Below are 20,238 nucleotides of genomic sequence, written 5' to 3' on the forward strand. Positions count from 1 at the left end.
TTTCTGAATTCTACCAACGTCTTTTCCAGCGCGGTATGTTTATTCTCTAACCAACGGCAGGGTGTACAAAAAGCGACACAACAAATTGGTCAAAGAAACTTGCGAAAATAATTTTTTCCAGATCTGTGACTACGTTAACCACACAATATAAAGAGTTTAACACTGTCACAGTCTGAACTCCTCGTGTCGTTTTATCGGCTGCAGAAGTAATAAGTGGGAATGTTCTGGATTATTGTGCTGATTCCAGTGAATACCCGAGACAGGTAAAAGTCAGAGATTCCAAGAGAAAAATGGGGTTGACGGAACGTTCACTGGTGTCAGCTGGTCAAGTAGTTCAGTGTCGGCAGTTTGGATTTCTTCTTCTTGGTTTTCAATATCGGCGGAAGAGCAATTCTGAAAGCAGTCCTGGATTTAAAACAAAAAATTAATCATCAAATCATAATGAACAAACATAAAGTATCGAGCATCTGAACTTTGTACTCACTCGCATGTGGTGCAGATGGGACTAAAGTTGCAGAATACTGTTAATTGAAAAGAAAAATGAATTAAAATCACAAGCCATTCAATTAAAAAGAAACACGATTTGCTGTATCGAAACTTACTTGACAGGCAGACGGAACACACATAACCAATTTCAATCAGATTCCGATGGCAGAAGCAGGCAGCTCGATAATCCACATGAACTGGAGGAGGAAGGACAAGCTTGGACCTCTGCTCAGGATCTGGTAAAAACACCCACTAGAAGGGAAAACATCAAAACAGCAAGAAGATTAAATTCTAAAAACCCACAAGGACGTACAATATAACCTGTTGAGAGCTGAGAAAAAGGAAGCTTTCGCTACTTTGCTAGATTTTTCTGGAATAGGCTATCAGGGGCTATAGAGCAATACAAAGTAAATGAGGTTGAGGCACAGATGAGCAATGATCTAAAAATGAATGGATGTTCAGGCTTAGAGACTGAATGGCCTCCTTCTGTTCTTATGATCGCACAAAGAATGCTCCAGAGATACATCCGAGGGGGATAAAAAAGACTTGCATTTATACAGACCCTTTCACAACCACCAGGTAGCCCAAAGCACTTTACAGCTAATTTTACTTTTGAAATCTAGTCAGTGTTGTAGGAAACGCAGCAGTCAATCTCCCACAACTGGCAATGTGATAACACACTTCCGACAATCAACAATCCTCAATTTTCAATCAAATAGCTCGAACATAATACTCAGACTCTGAACTATCCTATTACCTCCCGAGCCCTCATGGCTCCAAGTGCAATGTGGAGGTCCCAGGTTCGAACCCGGCTCTGGGTCACTGTCTGTGTGGAGTTTGCACATTCTCCCCGTGTCTGCGTGGGTTTCGCCCCCACAACCCAAAAATGTGCAGGATTGGCCACACTAAATTGCCATTAATTGGAAAAAAAAAAAATTGGGTACTCTAAGTTTATAAAGAAAAGAGTAAGTGCACTCTTTTTGGAGGATATTTTGCCCAGTTTATTGAATTAAAAATCACAATTTGCTATGGTGAGGTTTGATCTCCTAATCTCCAGGTTGCTAATCCAGGATTTTCACCTAATTTTACTCCTTGGGATCCATCCAGAATGATGTGGAGATGCCGGTGTTGGACTGGGGTGGGCACAGTAAGAAGTTTTACAACACCAGGTTAAAGTCCAACAGGTTTGTTTCAAACACTAGCTTTCGGAGCGCTGCTCCTTCCTCAGGTGAATGAAGAGGTTAAACACACACAGCATATATTGACAAAGCCAATGATGCAAGATGTTACTTTGAATGCCAGTTCTTGCAGGTAATTAAATCTTTACAGGTCCACACGGTGTAACTGGAGAGAAGGATAATCACAGGTTAAGGAGGTGTGAATTGTCTCAAGCCAGAACAGTTGATAGGATTTGCAAGCCCAGGCCAGATGGTGGGGGATGAATGTAATGTGATATGAATCCCAGGTCCCGGTTGAGGCCGCACTCATGCGTGCGGACCTTGGCTATCAGTTTCTGCTCAGCGATTGTGTTGTTGCGCATCCTGAAGGCCGCCTTGGAGAACGCTTACCCAAAGATCAGAGGCTGAATGCCCTTGACTGCTGAAGTGTTCCCTGACTGGAAGGGAACCTTCCTGCCTGGTGATTGTCGTACAATGTCCGTTCACCTGTTGTTGCAGCGTCTGCATGGTCTCGCCAATGTACCACGTCTGGCTGCAGAAAAGGATGTCCCAAGGCATGGTACATTGGCAAGGCCACACAGACGCTGCGACAACGGAGGAACGGACAATTCACACCTCTTTAACCTGTGACTATCCCTCTCTCCAGTCACACCGTCTGGACCTGTAAAGACTTAATTACCTGCAAAGATTTGCATTCAAAGTATCATCTTGCATCATTGGCTTTGTCTATATGTGCTGTGTTTGTGTAACCGACCTCTTCACTCACCTGATGAAGGAGCTGCACTCTGAAAGCTCGTGATTCCAAATAAACCTTTTGGACTTTATTAATAATAATAATAAAAGCTTATTGTCACAAGTAGGCTTCAATGAAGTTACTGTGAAAAGCCCCTAGTAACCACATTCCGGTGTCTGTTCGGGGAGACTGGTACGGGAATTGAACCCACGTTGCTGATCTTGTTCTGCATTACAAGCCAGCGGTCTTCGCCCACTGTGCTAAACCAGCCCCGTGTGTGTAATGTGGTGTTGAAAGACTTCTCACTGCGTCCATCCAGAATGGCAGTCATGTTGAATGGAACAGCTCCTCAAAAAGGAGTGGTGGCAAAGGATGCAGACGTGTGGAATCACAAACTCATGGTCCTGAGGAACAACAACACATTCTTGCAATTCACATTTTACTTCCAATGCTGGCAGTGTCGAACAGCAAAAAGCTCCCACTTGTCCCATCCACTTAGCAAAACAACAAGTAACTGCCAAACAAATCAGGAAGAAGAAAATGCTGTTTTTAAGTAATTAGAACTTACCAGCAAATATTGAGAGAGTGACTGAATCTGTGGTATTTTTAAATATAACCCTCCGGTTATATCAGAAGCCTAAAGACAAAAACAGGACAATAATAGTCATACAGCACAGAAAAGACCATTTAGTCCATCGAGTCTGCGCCGGTCAAAAACAACTAGCTAACTATTCTAATCCTATTTCCCAGCACTTGGGATCACAAGTGAGCATCTATAAGAGTCAAAATGTTTAAATGTTTAATGAAAGGTTTAAAAATCTGTGGTAGTTCATGGAGGCCTGCCTCCTTACTTACCCCATGCTTAGTATGGGGTTGTGCCCCTGAAGGCATTTGCCGCTCACTAATGGAGAGAAATGTCCTTTGTGGATTATGGGCAATTACTCAAAGAGGCGAGAGCTGCTCAGGGAGAACACAGGGCTCTGTTTGAATCCAGCATTCCACGGTAAATATAAGAGTACCTGAACTGCTCTGCTGTTACTATTGGATTATTCCAATATGAGAGAAATGAGGAAATGAATATTTAGTGATTTAGTCGTGCTTTGATGCAGAAAGTTTTTTGTCAAGAGATGAACAGAATTACTTACTTGCTGCAGTAACCCAGATTCAGAATCCAAAACACATGCATCAATCAGAATATTCTGAAAAAAGAAAGTAAACGTAAAAATAAACATATTGCAAAATTATAGGCATGTACACTAACTCAAACCCCCACTCCCTTCATCGCTGGCACATAGTGCACTGCACTATCTACTGAATGCAGCAACCACCCAAGGCTCATTTGACAGCACCTTCCAAATCCACAACCCCCACCACTTAGAAGGACAAGGGCAGTAGAAGAATGGGAACACCGCCACACACCATCCTCCACTGTCACTGGATCGAAATCCTAGAGTTCCCTTCCTAACAGCACTGTGGATGTACTTACACCAACCACATGGCTACAGGTGCTTCAAGAAACATAGGGCTGGATTCTTTGGCCGCGCCCGCTGCAAGATGGCCGGCGGGACGCGGACTGTGTAAAGGTCCGTTGACCTCGGGCGGGAATTTCCAGTCGCAGGGCGGATGTGGCCGGAGTCCCACCCATGGGAAATAGGAGCAGGAGGCCATTCGGCCCTTCGAGCCTGCTCCATCATTCATTATGATCATGGCTGATTATCCAACTCAGTAACCTGCTCTCTCTCTCTCTCTCTCTCCCCCCCCCAGCCGCATATTCCTTTGGCCAAAAGAGCTTTAGCCAAGAAGGCAATTCTTTTCAATGAGAAATTAGGGATGGGCAATGATAACTGGGTAAGATTATTAACCTAAAAGGGAAAGTGACTTCAGCACTGACTCTGTATCTAAGAATCATTGGGATGTCTTCCAACTCTCCCTTTGACTAAAGAGGTACCAGATTTACATCAACCCGGGTCAGTTATATAAATAAAGAAAAACAGCATGGTGTAATTTCTATTCTTGGACTGGTGTACACCACATGTTATTGGGACCAGATGAAGCCCACACCTACAACAGGAAATTATTCATCGTTTGTGGGGCTTTCTGATCTCTGGGATATAACCAACGAGGTCTCTGCAACTAAAAAAGGAATTCAAACTTACTTTTAAAAAAGTAGAACAACAGTTCTTGTTTGCAAAGTATAAATGGCTATAAAATAGCGTTCAACTCTGGGCAGAGGCAATTAGGGTTGGACAATAAATACTTATGTTGCCAGCAATGCCCAAATCCCATGAATCACTTGAGGGCGGGATGTGTAAATGCACCAACAACCTGTGGTACTGGTCCGCACAGATCAGTCACTTACTCAAGTTGGATTCCCTGTCTGGGCAGGTGGAGTTTATGTAGCAGCTTCACCACTGACAACAGAGCTGTGTGGTCGGTGTCAGCGTGGTCCAGTGGACGACGATCGCATCTCAGAGTCAGGAGGCTGTGGGTTTGAGCCCCGTTCTGGACAACTGAGCACATGATCCAGGCTGACACTGAAGGGATGGACTAATGGAAAGGCTGCCTTTGGTTGAGGCATCAAACCAAGGGCCTGACCTTCCCTCTCAGATCCCTTGGCACTATTTGAAGAAAAGCAAGGACGTTCTCGCCAATGTCCTGTCCTTAACCAACATTACTAAAAACAGGTAATCTGGCCATTATCACATGGCTGTCAGTGCGGGCTTGTTGGCTGCCAATTATTTGCCCCATTTCCTACATGAGAACAATGCCTGAATTTCATTGGTTGCAAATCACTTCAGAAAGTCCTGAGGACGTGACACGTGCGATAGAAATGGAAATTCTTTCGTTTTACTCGCCGGTTTAAAAAAATGACAATTTTAGATTTATTTCTCTGCACAGCCCAATATTCAGAGTATTAACGTGAATAAATAAAGATGCAGATAATCTACCTGTTTCTGTGCTGCAAAGATAACATTCATAAAATTCATGTATTGAGCAGCAGAGTCCTCAGCAGCTTTAATAACCTGTAGGGGAAAAAAACAAATGACTATAAACTGAACTGATGCCAACATTGTAAAAGTAAAGTGGCCACAGTCCCAGATGACCATCGGCTGCTTTCCCCTTTGAGGGGGAGAGCTGACTGGTGGCGGTTTTGCCTGAGGGTCACCACATCTCAGACGAGCATTCATGAATAACCTCAGTCCGGTACGGAAATAGAACCCGAGCTGCGGGCCTCGCTCTGCATCACAAACGGAGCTAAACTGGCCCCAACATTGCATTGTACTAATAGGTGGCAAAGGTTTAAATCCCGCAACCAAAGGTGATAGGTTTGCTGGAGGGTGTGTAGGTTATTGAAAGGCTGTTGTTCTCTGGCCGCCCTCTCCCAAACCACGCTCGTTCTGTCGCCAGACAGCCGCTTGCCTGAAGCTCATAGATGTTCTGTGCAGAAATCTCTTCGCCGCTCAAATCTGAGGATGAAGAATTTTTTATTATTTTTTAAATTTAGTGTACCCAATTAATTTTTCCCAATTAAGGGGCAATTTAGCGTGGCCAATCCACCTACCCCGCACATCTTTGGGTTGTGGTGGCGAAACCCACGCAAACACGGGGAGAATGTGCAAACTCCACACGGACAGTGACCCAGAGCCGGGATCGAACCTGGGACCTCGGCGTTGTGAGGCAGCAGTGCTAACCACTGCGCCACCGTGCTGCCCCAGGATGAAGAATTATTAAACCTTCACCCTCTCGCTCCTTGACAGCAGCAGCACTTACTCCACCCCTTACACAAAATGACATGACAAACTTTTAACACTTACCAATATCCGTGATTTCAGCTCGCGTCCGGCTGTATTTTATGAAAAGAAAGAAAACCTTTTTTGTAACAAGTCCGAAGGTGTAATTTACAAAACAAACTCAAAACCAGTTCCTAAGTCTGGACACCGTCAACCCCATGTTCACCGTACACTTCTCATCTAGAACATTAAAACTAACCTATAATACGTTTTAACTTTTTTTATTTTAAATAGATTTAGTGTACCCAATTATATATATTTTTTCCAATTAAGGAGCAATTTAGCATGGCCAATTCACCTAATCAAGGAGAACATGCCCAATTTCTCCAATCTTTCCTTGTATCTAAAATTCCTCATTCCTGGTATGCCATTCCAGGTGGGCAGCACGGTAGCATTATGGATAGCACAATTGCTTCACAGCTCCAGGGTCCCAGGTTCGATTCTGGCTTGGGTCACTGTCTGTGCGGAGTCTGCACATCCTCCCCATGTGTGTGTGGGTTTCCTCCGGGTGCTCCGGTTTCCTCCCACAGTCCAAAGATGGGAGGTTAGGTGGATTGGCCATGATAAATTGCCCTTAAGTGTCCAAAATTGCCCTTAGTGTTGGGTGGGGTTACTGGGTTATGGGGATAGGGTGGAGGTGTAGCCTTGGGTAGGGTGCTCTTTCCAAGAGCCGGTGCAGACTCGATGGGCTGAATGGCCTCCTTCTGCACTGTAAATTCTATGATAATTCTATGAAAAATTCAATTGGATCCTGACTGATCTGTATCATAACTCCAGTTGCCCGTCTTGGTTCTGGAATCATTAATACCTTTACCCAACATTTTAGTTTTGAAATTTTCAATTAACTCCCCCAGCCTCCATTAGGAGGAAAAAGTGCTTCTCGTCATCGCCACTGAATGGTCTAAGCTCTAATGTGAAGTTTATGCCCCCTTGCTAGTACTCCTCCAGCAGGGGATATAGTTGATAAAATCCTTTCAAACATTATGAACAATTTGCAGGTCTCGAATGATGGCGGTCCTGAACTTGAACAAGCCTTAGCTGTCATTAAAATCCAAGTACTGGTATTTTCCATTGTCCTAACTATTCGTGGCAGGATTCTGCAATTCCATTAGAAGGAAAGAGTGAAATGATTTAGACTGATATCATAAAGTAGACAAGCTTTGTTAAATTCAATGAAAATAACATTAATATATCTAAATCTACTTTTGTTGGTTATGATTAGCTAAGAATGGTAATACTTAGAGATCAGTAAACTCAGATACCTTCCAACTCTTTATTCACCTTGTAAATATCTTATTTCAGAAGTGTTAAGAAAATATATCAACTGTTTCAGGAAGAGAACCATTATTTGTGATAGCAGAGAATTGAAAAGCTATTGTTCAATAAATTAATCTAGAAAACTGATTCATTTCAGCCCAGACCGCACTAGTCAATAGAGTAAACACCCAAACACAGTCAGTTGTTAGAGGGAATCTTTGAGGAATCTAAGAGAAGATTGGTGTCCATCAAGTAGCGAGTGGTGGGGTGTGACCCGCTTCGCAGACAGTGGCAGCGGAATTTGACCATGTGTCCTCAGGTGAGCTCAGGGAGGACAGAAACCTCCCGTGGAACAGAAGGGCAAAAGCTCGCTTGATCTTGATTTTCAGTACAATTGGACTGTGAAAGCGGAGCCTCACGACCCTTCTGACCTTTTGGGTTTTAAGCAGGTGTCAGTAAAGTTACCACAGGTATAACTGGCTTGTGGCGGCCAAGCTTTCATTGCGACGTCGCTTCTTGATCCTTTGATGATGGCTCTTCCTATCATTGTGAAGCAGAATTCACCAAACGTGAATTGTTCACCCACTAATAGGGAACGTGAGCTGGGTTTAGATTGTGGTGTGACAGGTTAGTTTTACCCTGTGTTGTGAGAGGAACTGCAGGTTCAGAAATTTGGTACCACAGAATACCAACAGTGCAGAAGGAGGCCATTCAGCCCATCGGGTCTGCACCGACTCTCTGAAAGAGTATTACACCCAAGCTCACTTCCCCATCCTATCTCAATAACCCCTTAACCTAACCTACATATCTTTTTTATAATAATAATAACCTTGATTAGTGTCACAAGTAGGCTTACATTAACACTGCAATGAAGTTACTTTTTTTGAACACTAAGGGGCAATTTAGTATAGTCAATCCATCTAATCTGCACATTTTTGGACTGTGGGAGGAAACCGGAGCACCCAGAGGAAACCCACGCAGACACGGGGAGAACGTGCAGACTCCGCACAGACAGTGACCCAAGCCGGGAATCGAACCTGGGACCCTGGAGCTGTGAAACAACTGTGCTAACCACTGTGCTACCGTGCCGCCCATTCTGTTATATGCTTGGCTGAGGAACCAATGATGTGACGTTACCATCTGTGGGATTCCTGAATGGCTCTCAGTAAGAATTCTCTGTCTAAAAACACCAAGTCATAATGCTCATTCGGGGAACCGATGCAGACACAAAGTGAATAGTCTTCTTCTGCACCTTAAAAATTCAGTGATTCTGTTCACAGGTTTAACTTTGCATCTAAAACACAGACACAATAAAAAAGACCATTTACACTTTTCTATTAACGTTTTGTCAAGTAATGATGGTCTATCTCTTTTACACAAAGTGGCAATGTGTCTAATTGATGAACATTCCACAGGGCAGGATTCCTGCTGTTCGGTATTTACACAATGGCTTGTATTGAGAAAAAGGCCGGTCTGCAAGCTTGTTGTAAATAACAATCAATAACTTATTTCCCACATGGACAATACTAATGACACCCTGTAAATTATGTAACTAACAGGTAAAAACCTGTAAATTACAGACGGTTAACTTGTGAAAACTGCTAAGTTTTACATCGGTGACTAATGAAAATATGTGAATTATGAGTAAAAACTTTGCAAAGTTGGCCACGTTGTAATGAAGACAAGAAATCTCAAAGCTTTTGAAGTTATTCCTGGTGCAAGGATACAACACAGTGCTTTTGCCAGAGATCCAGCCAGCAAGGTCTCTGTTAGCTGTGCTCTTACTTCAGCTGTAACACACAAAAGGAAAATGTCACACACACCATCCATGCCCCAAATCCTGGGCAAAAGGATGTCTCAAACATTTTACATGGTATCAAATAGTGAAGACATTTACTCTTTGCCATTAGATCTTTGATCTCCTCAGTGATGATGTCATTTCCTATGGCCAGGAGCTCATATTTACCATCCTTACTACCAGAAGAGGTGGATTCGGCAGAGTTAACGTCTCCACTTTCCGCAAAGCTCCCCAATTTCCAGTGTTTACCCGGATACAGGAAGCGGCTGCAGGAACAAAAAGGATAAAACATTGTGGCGTATTGGTATTGTGGTCCTGGAGAAGCCGGTCGTGAGCAATACAACCGTGGTTCTCTGATGTAAAATAGATCTGGCTGGTTTAGCACAGTGGGCTAGACGGCTGGTTTGTGATGCAGCAGTGTGGGTTCAATTCCTGTACCAACCTCCCCAAACAGGTGCCGGAACGTGGCAACTAGGGGCTTTCACAGTAACTTCATACTTGTGACAATAAAAGATTATTATTAGGGGCTGGTTTAGCACACTGGGCTAAATCGCTGGCTTTGAAAGCAGACCAAGGCAGGCCAGCAGGACAGTTCAATTCCTGTACCAGCCTCCCCGAACAGGCGCCGGAATGTGGCGACTAGGGGCTTTTCACAATAACTTAATTGAAGCCTACTTGTGACAATAAGCAATTTTCATTTTTCATTTAATTTTCATTTAATTTCATTTTCATATCTGGCACTGATCCTTACCTTTCCTGACTGTGACTAGCTATAATCGCCAGCCTGTTACTGCGCCTCATAACTAAGTGCGAGTTTCCCATCACCATCACCGCATCCATACATTTTGATAGGGTGAACTGTAAAACATGTGAAACCCGGTTCATTAAACACATCACTTAAAGACAGAATAAGTTCAGAGAATGCTGAAAGGACACAAGGCCTGTCAGTTAGTGTGCTGGGTGTGGTTTAGGGTTGGATCCAGCTCTGCACTGCATGTTGCCAAATACGCCAAGCTCCAGTCTCTCCCACCCACAACAGGTGAATTGAAATTTCAACTCCTTTTCCCATGAAATGTACACAAGGTGTGAAACCTAATAATGCATCAGCGGCTGGAAGTGATGTTTTTTTCAGGGAAACACAAATGCGTCAGCTTGGCATGATTTCAAGCACCTTCCAAAACCTTGTTTCACACCCAACCTTGAAATTTGCGAGCGGCAGACTGTGTCACCAGAGTAATACTGGGGGTAAATTGTTTGGATTATGGAGGGTAGGTTGCACTGAATTTGTATTCCTTGAATATAGAGGATTAAACGGTGTTCTAATTCAAGACTCCTCTCCGGATTCCTTTCCAATTCTTTGCCGCCCTGAGTGCGATCACTAATAGTTCGATTGCTAGGGCGAGCAGCAGTGGGTAACGGGCATCCCTGCCTTGTACCTGTATGCAGTTGGAAGAACAAAGAACAAAGAAATGTACAACACAGGAACAGGCCCTTCGGCCCTCCAAACCCGTGCCGACCCTGCTGCCCGTCTAAACTACAATCTTCTACACTTCCTGGGCCCGTATCCCTCTATTCCCATCCTATTCATGTATTTGTCAAGATGCCCCTTAAATGTCACTATCGTAATTTGACCTTCCAAAATGAATCACTTCACATTTATCCAGGTTGAACTCCATCTGCCACTTTTCAGCCCAGCTCTGCATCCTGTCAATGTCCTGTTGTAACCTGCAACAACCCTCAACACTATCTACAACTCCCCCAACCCTTGTGTCATCGGCAAACTTACTAACCCACCCTTCCACTTCCTCATCCAAGTCATTTATAAAAACCACAAAGAGCAGAGGCGTCATTCTCCGCCGGCGGGAGTCTCCGTTTTGCCGGCGCCCGGGGGTTTCCCGACGGCGTGGGGCTGCCCCACAATGGGAAACTCCATTGACCGGCCGGTGTAACGGAGCATCCCGCCGGCGAGTCGGGGCAGAAATGTGGATGGAGAATTTTGCCCCCCGGAAGTCTCAAAACAGGGGCGCGATTCTCCGACCCTCCACCGGGTCGGAGAATCGCCGGGGGCCGGCGTGAATCCCGCCCCCGCCGAATTCTCCAAAGGGAGAAAAGTTTGCGGGGCGTCAATCGCGCCGCCCGCCTCAGAGAATGGCAGGGGCGGGTGCGAGGCAATGTACTCCGGAGCTGCCGATATTCTCCCGTCCGGATGGCCCGAAGTCCTGCCGACGTGATCACGGGTCACGTCGGCGTAAATCAAACCACCTATTAATTGGCTTCAACCAGTGCTGATGGTTGGCGCCGTCCAGCGTGGAGGTGGATGATGGCCTGGGGGGTTGGCCGCAGGAGAGGTGATGGCGTGGCTGCAGTCTGTGTGTGTGGGGGAGAGGTGTGTGTGGGTGTGCGCGCGGCCGGGGGGCGTGGGGTGGGCTTCGGGGGAGTGCCGAGAGGGGGGGGGAGATGGGTGCCGGGGTAGGGGACGGGGAGGTGCGTGCCGGGGAAATCGCTTAAAGGTGGTGGTGTTTGTCCGTACGCTTGGCGTGGGAGCGTTGACCATGCACTTCTAAGTACTCAACAATCTCATCCTTAATAATGGCCTCTAAAATCTTACCAACAACCAAAGTCAGGCTAACCGGCTTATAACTTCCCATCTTCTGCCTCCCTCCCTTTTTAAACAGCGGTGTTACATTAGCCACCTTCCAGTCCTCTGGGACCCTTCCTGCCTCCAGTGATTCCTGAAAGATCATCACTAATGCCTCCACAATTTCCTCAGCTATCTCTTTTAGGACCCTGGGGTGTAGTCCATCCGGTCCAGGCGACTTATCCACCTTCAGACCTTTCAGTTTCCCCAGAATCCTCTCCTTACGCCACTGGTGTCTTCCACCGTGAAGACTGATGCAAAGTAACTATTCAGTTCCTCTGCCATTTCTTTGTTCCCTGTGATACCCACAACATCGTACCAGCCAATTTCAATGTGCGCTACAAGCTCATTTACCTTGTTCTGTATACTGCGTGCATTTCGGTACAACACCCTCACTCCTGCATTGACCGCCCCGCTTCTCGTACTTGTCACCTTTTTGCTCTGCCTGAAGATTCTTGCCACTTTACTCTGTTCTATTACTTGTTCTGGAAACTTTATTCATCTCTCCTGAGCTCCCGGCCCCTTTAACTCATTTAAAGTCCTCATCATTAACCTGCACTCTCACCTTATAAGTTCATAAGATAAAGGAGCAGAATTGGGTCACTTGACCCATCAAGTCTGCTCCACCATTCTATCATGGCTGATATGTTCCTCATCTGCTACCTACAATGGTAGCTCCTTCTCCTTTAACTTTGGTTTTTAATTTTCCATACAGATGAATACTATCCCCACACTATTTAGAATAAAGCCCAATCTAAATAATTCACATTAAACCCTCCCAGATTAAGCAAAGCCGGATATGGAAGAAAGCTGCTCTCCTCACCTGGGATTCCTTCAGGATCTGCTGGCCCCACCAAATAGGATTGACGTCTACTACTATGACAAGCAGGTCCGTGTCCTCATCTGAGTGGGAAAAAAGGAAAATGTAAGCATTAATCTGTTCCTGCTGTTCAAGGGCGGCACGGTAGCACAGTGGTTAGCATTGTTGCTTCACAGCTCCAGGGTGCCAGGTTCGATTCCCGGCTTGGGTCACTGTCTGTGCAGAGTCTGCACGTTCTCCCCGTGTCTGCGTGGGTTTCCTCCGGGTGCTCCGGTTTCCTCCCACAAGTCCCGAAAGATGTGCTGTTCGGTAATTTGGACATTCTGTATTCTCCCTCCGTGTACCCGAACAGGCGCCGGAGTGTGGTGACTAGGGGATTTTCACAGTAACTTCATTGCAGTGTTAATGTAAGCCTACTTGTGACAATAATAAAGATTATTATTTTAAAGTCTTATGAAGTAATCAGCAGTTCTTCAAATCTAGGTTTATTTAGTGATGTTAGAGAGATACCAATGTTATTGTGAACATCAATGCACAATGATTCAATGGGTGTTACTTCCGCAGGATTCCCAGCCTCAGATCTGCTGTTTGAGCCACAGTATTTCAATGGTTATATTTACATGGAGAATGGGCAGGAAAGTGGAGTTGAGGGCAAGAGGAGGCCAGTCATGGTCGTAGAGACTTGTGGAGCGGGCTCGAGGGGCTGGAGTTCTTTATCTTCTTATGGCTCTGCCAGTTCAGTTTCTGGTCAATGGTAATCCCCAGGATGTAGATTGTGGGGGATGATAATGCCATTGAATGTCAAGAGGCATTATCTTGTTGGCGATGGTCATTGCCTGACAGTTGTGTGACGTGAATGTAACTTCCCACTTATCAGCCCCAAGCTTGGATATTGTCCAGGTCTTGCTGCATTTGGACACAGACTGCTTCAGTATCTGAGGAGTCACGAATGGTGCTGAACATTTGCTGTGCAGTCATCCGCAAACATCCCCACTTCTGACCTTATAATGGAAGATAGGTCATCAATGAAGCAGTTGAAGATGGTTGGGCTGAGGTTTTAACCATGGTTTTAACCATGTTTCATTGAACAGCATTCTCACCTTGGGTCAGAAGGCAATGGATACAAGTCCCACTCGAGAGACGTGAACGTATATTACAGGCCAACACTCTCAATGCAATTCTGACTGTGTGCCACACTGTCAGAGGGTCAGTACTGAGGGAGTGCTGCACTGTCAGAGGGTCAGTACTGAGGGAGCGCCGCACTGTCAGAGGGTCAGTACTGAGGGAGTGCCGCACTGTCAGAGGGTCAGTACTGAGGGTGTGCCGCACTGTCAGAGGGTCAGTACTGAGGGAGCGCCGCACTGTCAGAGGGTCAGTACTGAGGGAGCGCCGCACTGTCAGAGGGTCAGTACTGAGGGAGTGCCGCACTGTCAGAGGGTCAGTACTGAGGGAGTGCTGCACTGACAGAGGGTCAGTACTGAGGGAGTGCCGCACTGTCAGCGGGTCAGTACTGAGGGTGTGCCGCACTGTCAGAGGGTCAGTACTGAGGGAGCGCCGCACTGACAGAGGGTCAGTACTGAGGGAGCGCCGCACTGTCAGAGGGTCAGTACTGAGGGAGTGCCGCACTGTCAGAGGGTCAGTACTGAGGGAGTGCTGCACTGACAGAGGGTCAGTACTGAGGGAGTGCCGCACTGTCAGAGGGTCAGTACTGAGGGTGTGCCGCACTGTCAGAGGGTCAGTACTGAGGGAGCGCCGCACTGACAGAGGGTCAGTACTGAGGGAGCGCCGCACTGTCAGAGGGTCAGTACTGAGGGAGTGCTGCACTGTCAGAGGGTCAGTACTGAGGGAGCGCCGCACTGTCAGAGGGTCAATACTGAGGGAGCGCTGCACTATCAGAGGGTCAGTACTGAGGGAGTGCTGCACTGTCAGAGGGTCAGTACTGAGGGAGTGCCGCACTGTCAGAGGGTCAGTACTGTGGGAGTGCCACACTGTCAGAGGGTCAGTACTGAGGGAGTGCTGCACTGTCAGAGGGTCAGTACTGAGGGAGTGCTGCACTGTCAGAGGGTCAGTACTGACGGAGTGCCGCACTGTCAGAGGGTCAGTACTGTGGGAGTGCCACACTGTCAGAGGGTCAGTACTGTGGGAGTGCCGCACTGTCAGAGGGTCAGTACTGAGGGAGTGCTGCACTGTCAGAGGGTCAGTACTGAGGGAGTGCTGCACTGTCAGGGAGTCAGTACTGAGGGAGTGCTGCACTGTCAGGGAGTCGGTACTGAGGGAGTGCTGCACTGTCAGAGGGTCAGTACTGAGGGAGCGCCGCACTGTCAGAGGGTCAGTAATGAGGGAGTGCTGCACTGTCAGAGGGTCAGTACTGAGGGAGTGCTGCACTGTCAGAGGGTCAGTACTGAGGGAGTGCCGCACTGTCAGAGGGTCAGTACTGAGGGAGTGCCGCACTTTCAGAGGGTCAGTACTGAGGGAGCGCTGCCCTGTCAGAGGGTCAGTACTGAGGGAATGCCGCACTGTCAGAGGGTCAGTACTGAGGGAGTGCTGCATTGTCAGAGGGTCAGTACTGAGGGAATGCCGCACTGTCAGAGGGTCAGTACTGAGGGAGTGCTGCACTGTCAGAGGGTCAATACTGAGGGAGCGCTGCACTGTCAGAGGGTCAGTACTGAGGGAGTGCTGCATTGTCAGAGGGTCAATACTGAGGGAGTGCTGCACTGTCAGAGGGTCAGTACTGAGGGAGTGCCGCACTGTCAGAGGGTCAGTACTGAGGGACTGCTGCACTGTCAGAGGGTCAGTATTGAGGGAGTGCTGCACTGTCAGAGGGTCAGTACTGAGGGTGTGCCGCACTGTCAGAGGGTCAGTACTGAGGGAGTGCTGCAGTGTCAGAGGGTCAATACTGAGGGAGTGCTGCACTGTCAGAGGGTCAGTGCTGAGGGAGTGCCACACTGTCAGAGGGTCAGTACTGAGGGAGTGCCGCACTGTCAGAGAGTCAGTACTGAGGGAGTGCTGCACTGTCAGAGGGTCAATACTGAGGGAGTGCTGCACTGTCAGAGGGTCAGTACTGAGGGAGTGCCGCACTGTCAGAGGGTCAGTACTGAGGGAGTGCCGCACTGTCAGAGGGTCAGTACTGAGGGAGTGCTGCACTGTCAGAGGGTCAGTACTGAGGGAGTGCTGCACTGTCAGAGGGTCAGTACTGAGGGAGCACCGCACTGTCAGAGGGTCAGTACTGAGGGAGCACCGCACTGTCAGAGGATCAGTACTGAGGGAGTGCCGCACTGTCAGAGGGTCAGTACTGAGGGAGTGCCGCACTGTCAGAGGGTCAGTACTGAGGGAGTGCCGCACTGTCAGAGAGTCAGTACTGAGGGAGTGCCGCACTGTCAGAGGGTCAATACTGAGGGAGTGCCGCACTGTCAGAGGGTCAGTACTGAGGGAGTGCCGCACTGTCAGAGGGTCAGTACTGAGGGAGTGCCGCACTGTCAGAGAGTCAGTACTGAGGGAGTACCGCACTCTCAGAGGGTCAGTACTGAGGGAGTGCTGCACTGTCAGAGGGTCAGTACTGAGGGAGTGCTGCACTGTCAGAGGGTCAGTACTGAGGGAGTGCCGCACTGTCAGAGGGTCAGTACTGAGGGAGTGCCGCACTGTCAGAGGGTCAGTGCTGAGGGTGTGCCGCACTGTCAGAGGGTCAGTACTGAGGGAGTGCCGCACTGTCAGAGGGTCAGTACTGAGGGAGTGCTGCACTGTCAGAGGGTCAGTACTGAGGGAGCACCGCACTGTCAGAGGGTCAGTACTGAGGGAGCACCGCACTGTCAGAGGATCAGTACTGAGGGAGTGCCGCACTGTCAGAGGGTCAGTACTGAGGGAGTGCCGCACTGTCAGAGGGTCAGTACTGAGGGAGTGCCGCACTGTCAGAGAGTCAGTACTGAGGGAGTGCCGCACTGTCAGAGGGTCAGTACTGAGGGAGTGCCGCACTGTCAGAGGGTCAGTACTGAGGGAGTGCCGCACTGTCAGAGGGTCAGTACTGAGGGAGTGCCGCACTGTCAGAGAGTCAGTACTGAGGGAGTACCGCACTCTCAGAGGGTCAGTACTGAGGGAGTGCTGCACTGTCAGAGGGTCAGTACTGAGGGAGTGCTGCACTGTCAGAGGGTCAGTACTGAGGGAGTGCCGCACTGTCAGAGGGTCAGTACTGAGGGAGTGCCGCACTGTCAGAGGGTCAGTGCTGAGGGTGTGCCGCACTGTCAGAGGGTCAGTACTGAGGGAGTGCCGCACTGTCAGAGGGTCAGTACTGAGGGAGTGCCGCACTGTCAGAGGGTCAGTACTGAGGGAGTGCCGCACTGTCAGAGGGTCAGTACTGAGGGAGTGCCGCACTGTCAGAGGGTCAGTACTGAGGGAGTGCCGCACTGTCAGAGGGTCAGTACTGAGGGAGTGCCGCACTGTCAGAGGGTCAGTACTGAGGGAGTGCCGCACTGTCAGAGAGTCAGTACTGAGGGAGTGCCGCACTGTCAGAGGGTCAGTACTGAGGGAGTGCCGCACTGTCAGAGGGTCAGTACTGAGGGAGTGCTGCACTGTCAGAGGGTCAGTACTGAGGGAGTGCCGCACTGTCAGAGGGTCAGTACTGAGGGAGTGCCGCACTGTCAGAGGGTCAGTACTGAGGGAGTGCCGCACTGTCAGAGGGTCAGTACTGAGGGAGTGCCGCACTGTCAGAGGGTCAGTACTGAGGGAGTGCTGCACTGTCGGAGGGTCAGTACTGAGTGAGCGCCGCACTGTCGGAGGGTCGGTACTGAGGGAGTGCCGCACTGTCAGAGAGTCAGTACTGAGGGAGTGCTGCACTGTCAGAGGGTCAGTACTGAGGGAGTGCTGCACTGTCAGGGGGTCAGTACTGAGTGAGCGCCGCACTGTCAGAGGGTCAGTACTGAGGGAGTGCCGCACTGTCAGGGGGTCAGTACTGAGGGAGTGCTGCACTGTCGGAGGGTCAGTACTGAGAGAGCGCTGCACTGTCAGGGGGTCAGTACTGAGTGAGCGCCGCACTGTCAGAGGGTCAGTACTGAGGGAGTGCCGCACTGTCAGAGGGTCAGTACTGAGGCAGTGCCGCACTGTCAGAGGGTCAGTACTGAGGGAGTGCTGCACTGTCGGAGGGTCAGTACTGAGTGAGCGCCGCACTGTCGGAGGGTCGGTACTGAGGGAGTGCCGCACTGTCAGAGAGTCAGTACTGAGGGAGTGCTGCACTGTCAGAGGGTCAGTACTGAGGGAGTGCTGCACTGTCAGGGGGTCAGTGCTGAGGGAGTGCTGCACTGTCAGAGGGTCAGTACTGAGGGAGTGCCGCACTGTCAGAGAGTCAGTACTGAGGGAGTGCTGCACTGTCAGAGGGTCAGTACTGAGTGAGCGCCGCACTGTCAGGGGGTCAGTACTGAGGGAGTGCCGCACTGTCAGGGGGTCAGTACTGAGGGAGTGCCGCACTGTCAGGGGGTCAGTACTGAGGGAGTGCCGCACTGTCAGGGGGTCAGTACTGAGGGAGTGCCGCACTGTCAGAGGGTCAGTACTGAGGGAGCGCTGCACTGTCAGAGCGTCAGTACTGAGGGAGCCCCACACTGTCAGAGGGTCAGTACTGAGGGAGTGCTGCACTGTCAGGGGGTCAGTACTGAGGGAGTGCCGCACTGTCAGGGGGTCAGTACTGAGGGAGTGCCGCACTGTCAGGGGGTCAGTACTGAGAGAGCGCTGCACTGTCAGGGGGTCAGTACTGAGGGAGTGCTGCACTGTCAGGGGGTCAGTACTGAGGGAGTGCCGCACTGTCAGAGGGTCAGTACTGAGGGAGTGCCGCACTGTCAGAGGGTCAGTACTGAGGGAGTGCCGCACTGTCAGAGGGTCAGTACTGAGGGAGTGCCGCACTGTCAGCGGGTCAGTACTGAGGGAGTGCCGCACTGTCAGGGGGTCAGTACTGAGGGAGTGCCGCACTGTCAGAGGGTCAGTACTGAGCGAATGCTGCACTGTCAGAGCGTCAGTACTGAGGGAGTGCCGCACTGTCAGGGGGTCAGTACTGAGGGAGTGCCGCACTGTCAGGGGGTCAGTACTGAGGGAGTGCCGCACTGTCAGGGGGTCAGTACTGAGGGAGTGCCGCACTGTCAGGGGGTCAGTACTGAGGGAGTGCTGCACTGTCAGGGGGTCAGTACTGAGGGAGTGCCGCACTGTCAGGGGGTCAGTACTGAGAGAGCGCTGCACTGTCAGGGGGTCAGTACTGAGGGAGTGCTGCACTGTCAGGGGGTCAGTACTGAGGGAGTGCCGCACTGTCAGAGGGTCAGTACTGAGGGAGTGCTGCACTGTCAGGGGGTCAGTACTGAGGGAGTGCCGCACTGTCAGGGGGTCAGTACTGAGGGAGTGCTGCACTGTCAGGGGGTCAGTACTGAGGGAGCCCCACACTGTCAGGGGGTCAGTACTGAGGGAGTGCCGCACTGTCAGGGGGTCAGTACTGAGAGAGCGCTGCACTGTCAGGGGGTCAGTACTGAGGGAGTGCTGCACTGTCAGGGGGTCAGTACTGAGGGAGTGCCGCACTGTCAGAGGGTCAGTACTGAGGGAGTGCCGCACTGTCAGAGGGTCAGTACTGAGGGAGTGCCGCACTGTCAGAGGGTCAGTACTGAGGGAGTGCCGCACTGTCAGCGGGTCAGTACTGAGGGAGTGCCGCACTGTCAGGGGGTCAGTACTGAGGGAGTGCCGCACTGTCAGAGGGTCAGTACTGAGCGAATGCTGCACTGTCAGAGCGTCAGTACTGAGGGAGTGCCGCACTGTCAGAGGGTCAGTACTGAGCGAATGCTGCACTGTCAGAGCGTCAGTACTGAGGGAGTGCCGCACTGTCAGAGGGTCAGTACTGAGGGAGTGCCGCACTGTCAGAGGGTCAGTACTGAGCGAATGCTGCACTGTCAGAGCGTCAGTACTGAGGGAGTGCCGCACTGTCAGAGGGTCAGTACTGAGGGAGTGCTGCACTGTCAGAGGGTCAGTACTGAGGGAGTGCCGCACTGTCAGAGGGTCAGTACTGAGGGAGTGCCGCACTGTCAGAGGGTCAGTACTGAGGGAGTGCCGCACTGTCAGAGGGTCAGTACTGAGGGAGTGCCGCACTGTCAGAGGGTCAGTACTGAGGGAGTGCCGCACTGTCAGAGGGTCAGTACTGAGGGAGTGCCGCACTGTCAGAGGGTCAGTACTGAGGGAGTGCCGCACTGTCAGAGGGTCAGTACTGAGGGAGTGCCGCACTGTCAGAGGGTCAGTACTGAGGGAGTGCCGCACTGTCAGGGGGTCAGTACTGAGCGAATGCTGCACTGTCAGAGGGTCAGTACTGAGGGAGTGCCGCACTGTCAGAGGGTCAGTACTGAGGGAGTGCCGCACTGTCAGAGGGTCAGTACTGAGGGAGCGCTGCACTGTCAGAGGGTCAGTACTGAGGGAGTGCTGCACTGTCAGAGGGTCAGTACTGAGGGAGTGCCGCACTGGCAGAGGGTCAGTAATGAGGGAGTGCCGCACTGTCAGAGGGTCAGTACTGAGGGAGTGCCGCACTGGC

At 49.8% G+C, this 20,238-nt stretch overlaps 1 protein-coding gene across 6 annotated transcripts in view; it reads right to left on the reverse strand.

Annotated features, from left to right (window-relative positions):
- Nucleotides 1-20,238, reverse strand: part of gtf2h3 (general transcription factor IIH, polypeptide 3) — a 21,492-nt gene continuing 1,254 nt past the window's right edge. Inside the window, exons 1-12 of one of the 6 annotated variants that reach the window (XM_072512579.1) lie at nucleotides 12,705-12,784; nucleotides 9,995-10,101; nucleotides 9,412-9,509; nucleotides 9,173-9,235; nucleotides 7,451-7,480; nucleotides 6,213-6,241; nucleotides 5,346-5,420; nucleotides 3,543-3,596; nucleotides 2,966-3,034; nucleotides 603-738; nucleotides 485-521; nucleotides 1-405 (exon numbers count right to left, since the gene is read on the reverse strand). In XM_072512579.1, the coding sequence (XP_072368680.1) occupies nucleotides 318-405; nucleotides 485-521; nucleotides 603-738; nucleotides 2,966-3,034; nucleotides 3,543-3,596; nucleotides 5,346-5,420; nucleotides 6,213-6,241; nucleotides 7,451-7,480; nucleotides 9,173-9,235; nucleotides 9,412-9,509; nucleotides 9,995-10,083 (768 nt within the window). In that variant the 5' untranslated portion in view covers nucleotides 10,084-10,101; nucleotides 12,705-12,784 and the 3' untranslated portion in view covers nucleotides 1-317. Of the gene's footprint in view, nucleotides 406-484; nucleotides 522-602; nucleotides 739-2,965; nucleotides 3,035-3,542; nucleotides 3,597-5,345; nucleotides 5,421-6,212; nucleotides 6,242-7,450; nucleotides 7,481-9,097; nucleotides 9,236-9,342; nucleotides 9,510-9,994; nucleotides 10,102-12,704; nucleotides 12,785-20,238 lie in introns of those variants that run through there. The other 5 variants (XM_072512328.1, XM_072512491.1, XM_072512412.1 and 2 more) reach the window with 5 other exon arrangements.

Source organism: Scyliorhinus torazame, chromosome 1 (genome assembly GCF_047496885.1).
Source record: "Scyliorhinus torazame isolate Kashiwa2021f chromosome 1, sScyTor2.1, whole genome shotgun sequence".
Classification (NCBI taxonomy): Eukaryota; Metazoa; Chordata; class Chondrichthyes; order Carcharhiniformes; family Scyliorhinidae; genus Scyliorhinus; species Scyliorhinus torazame.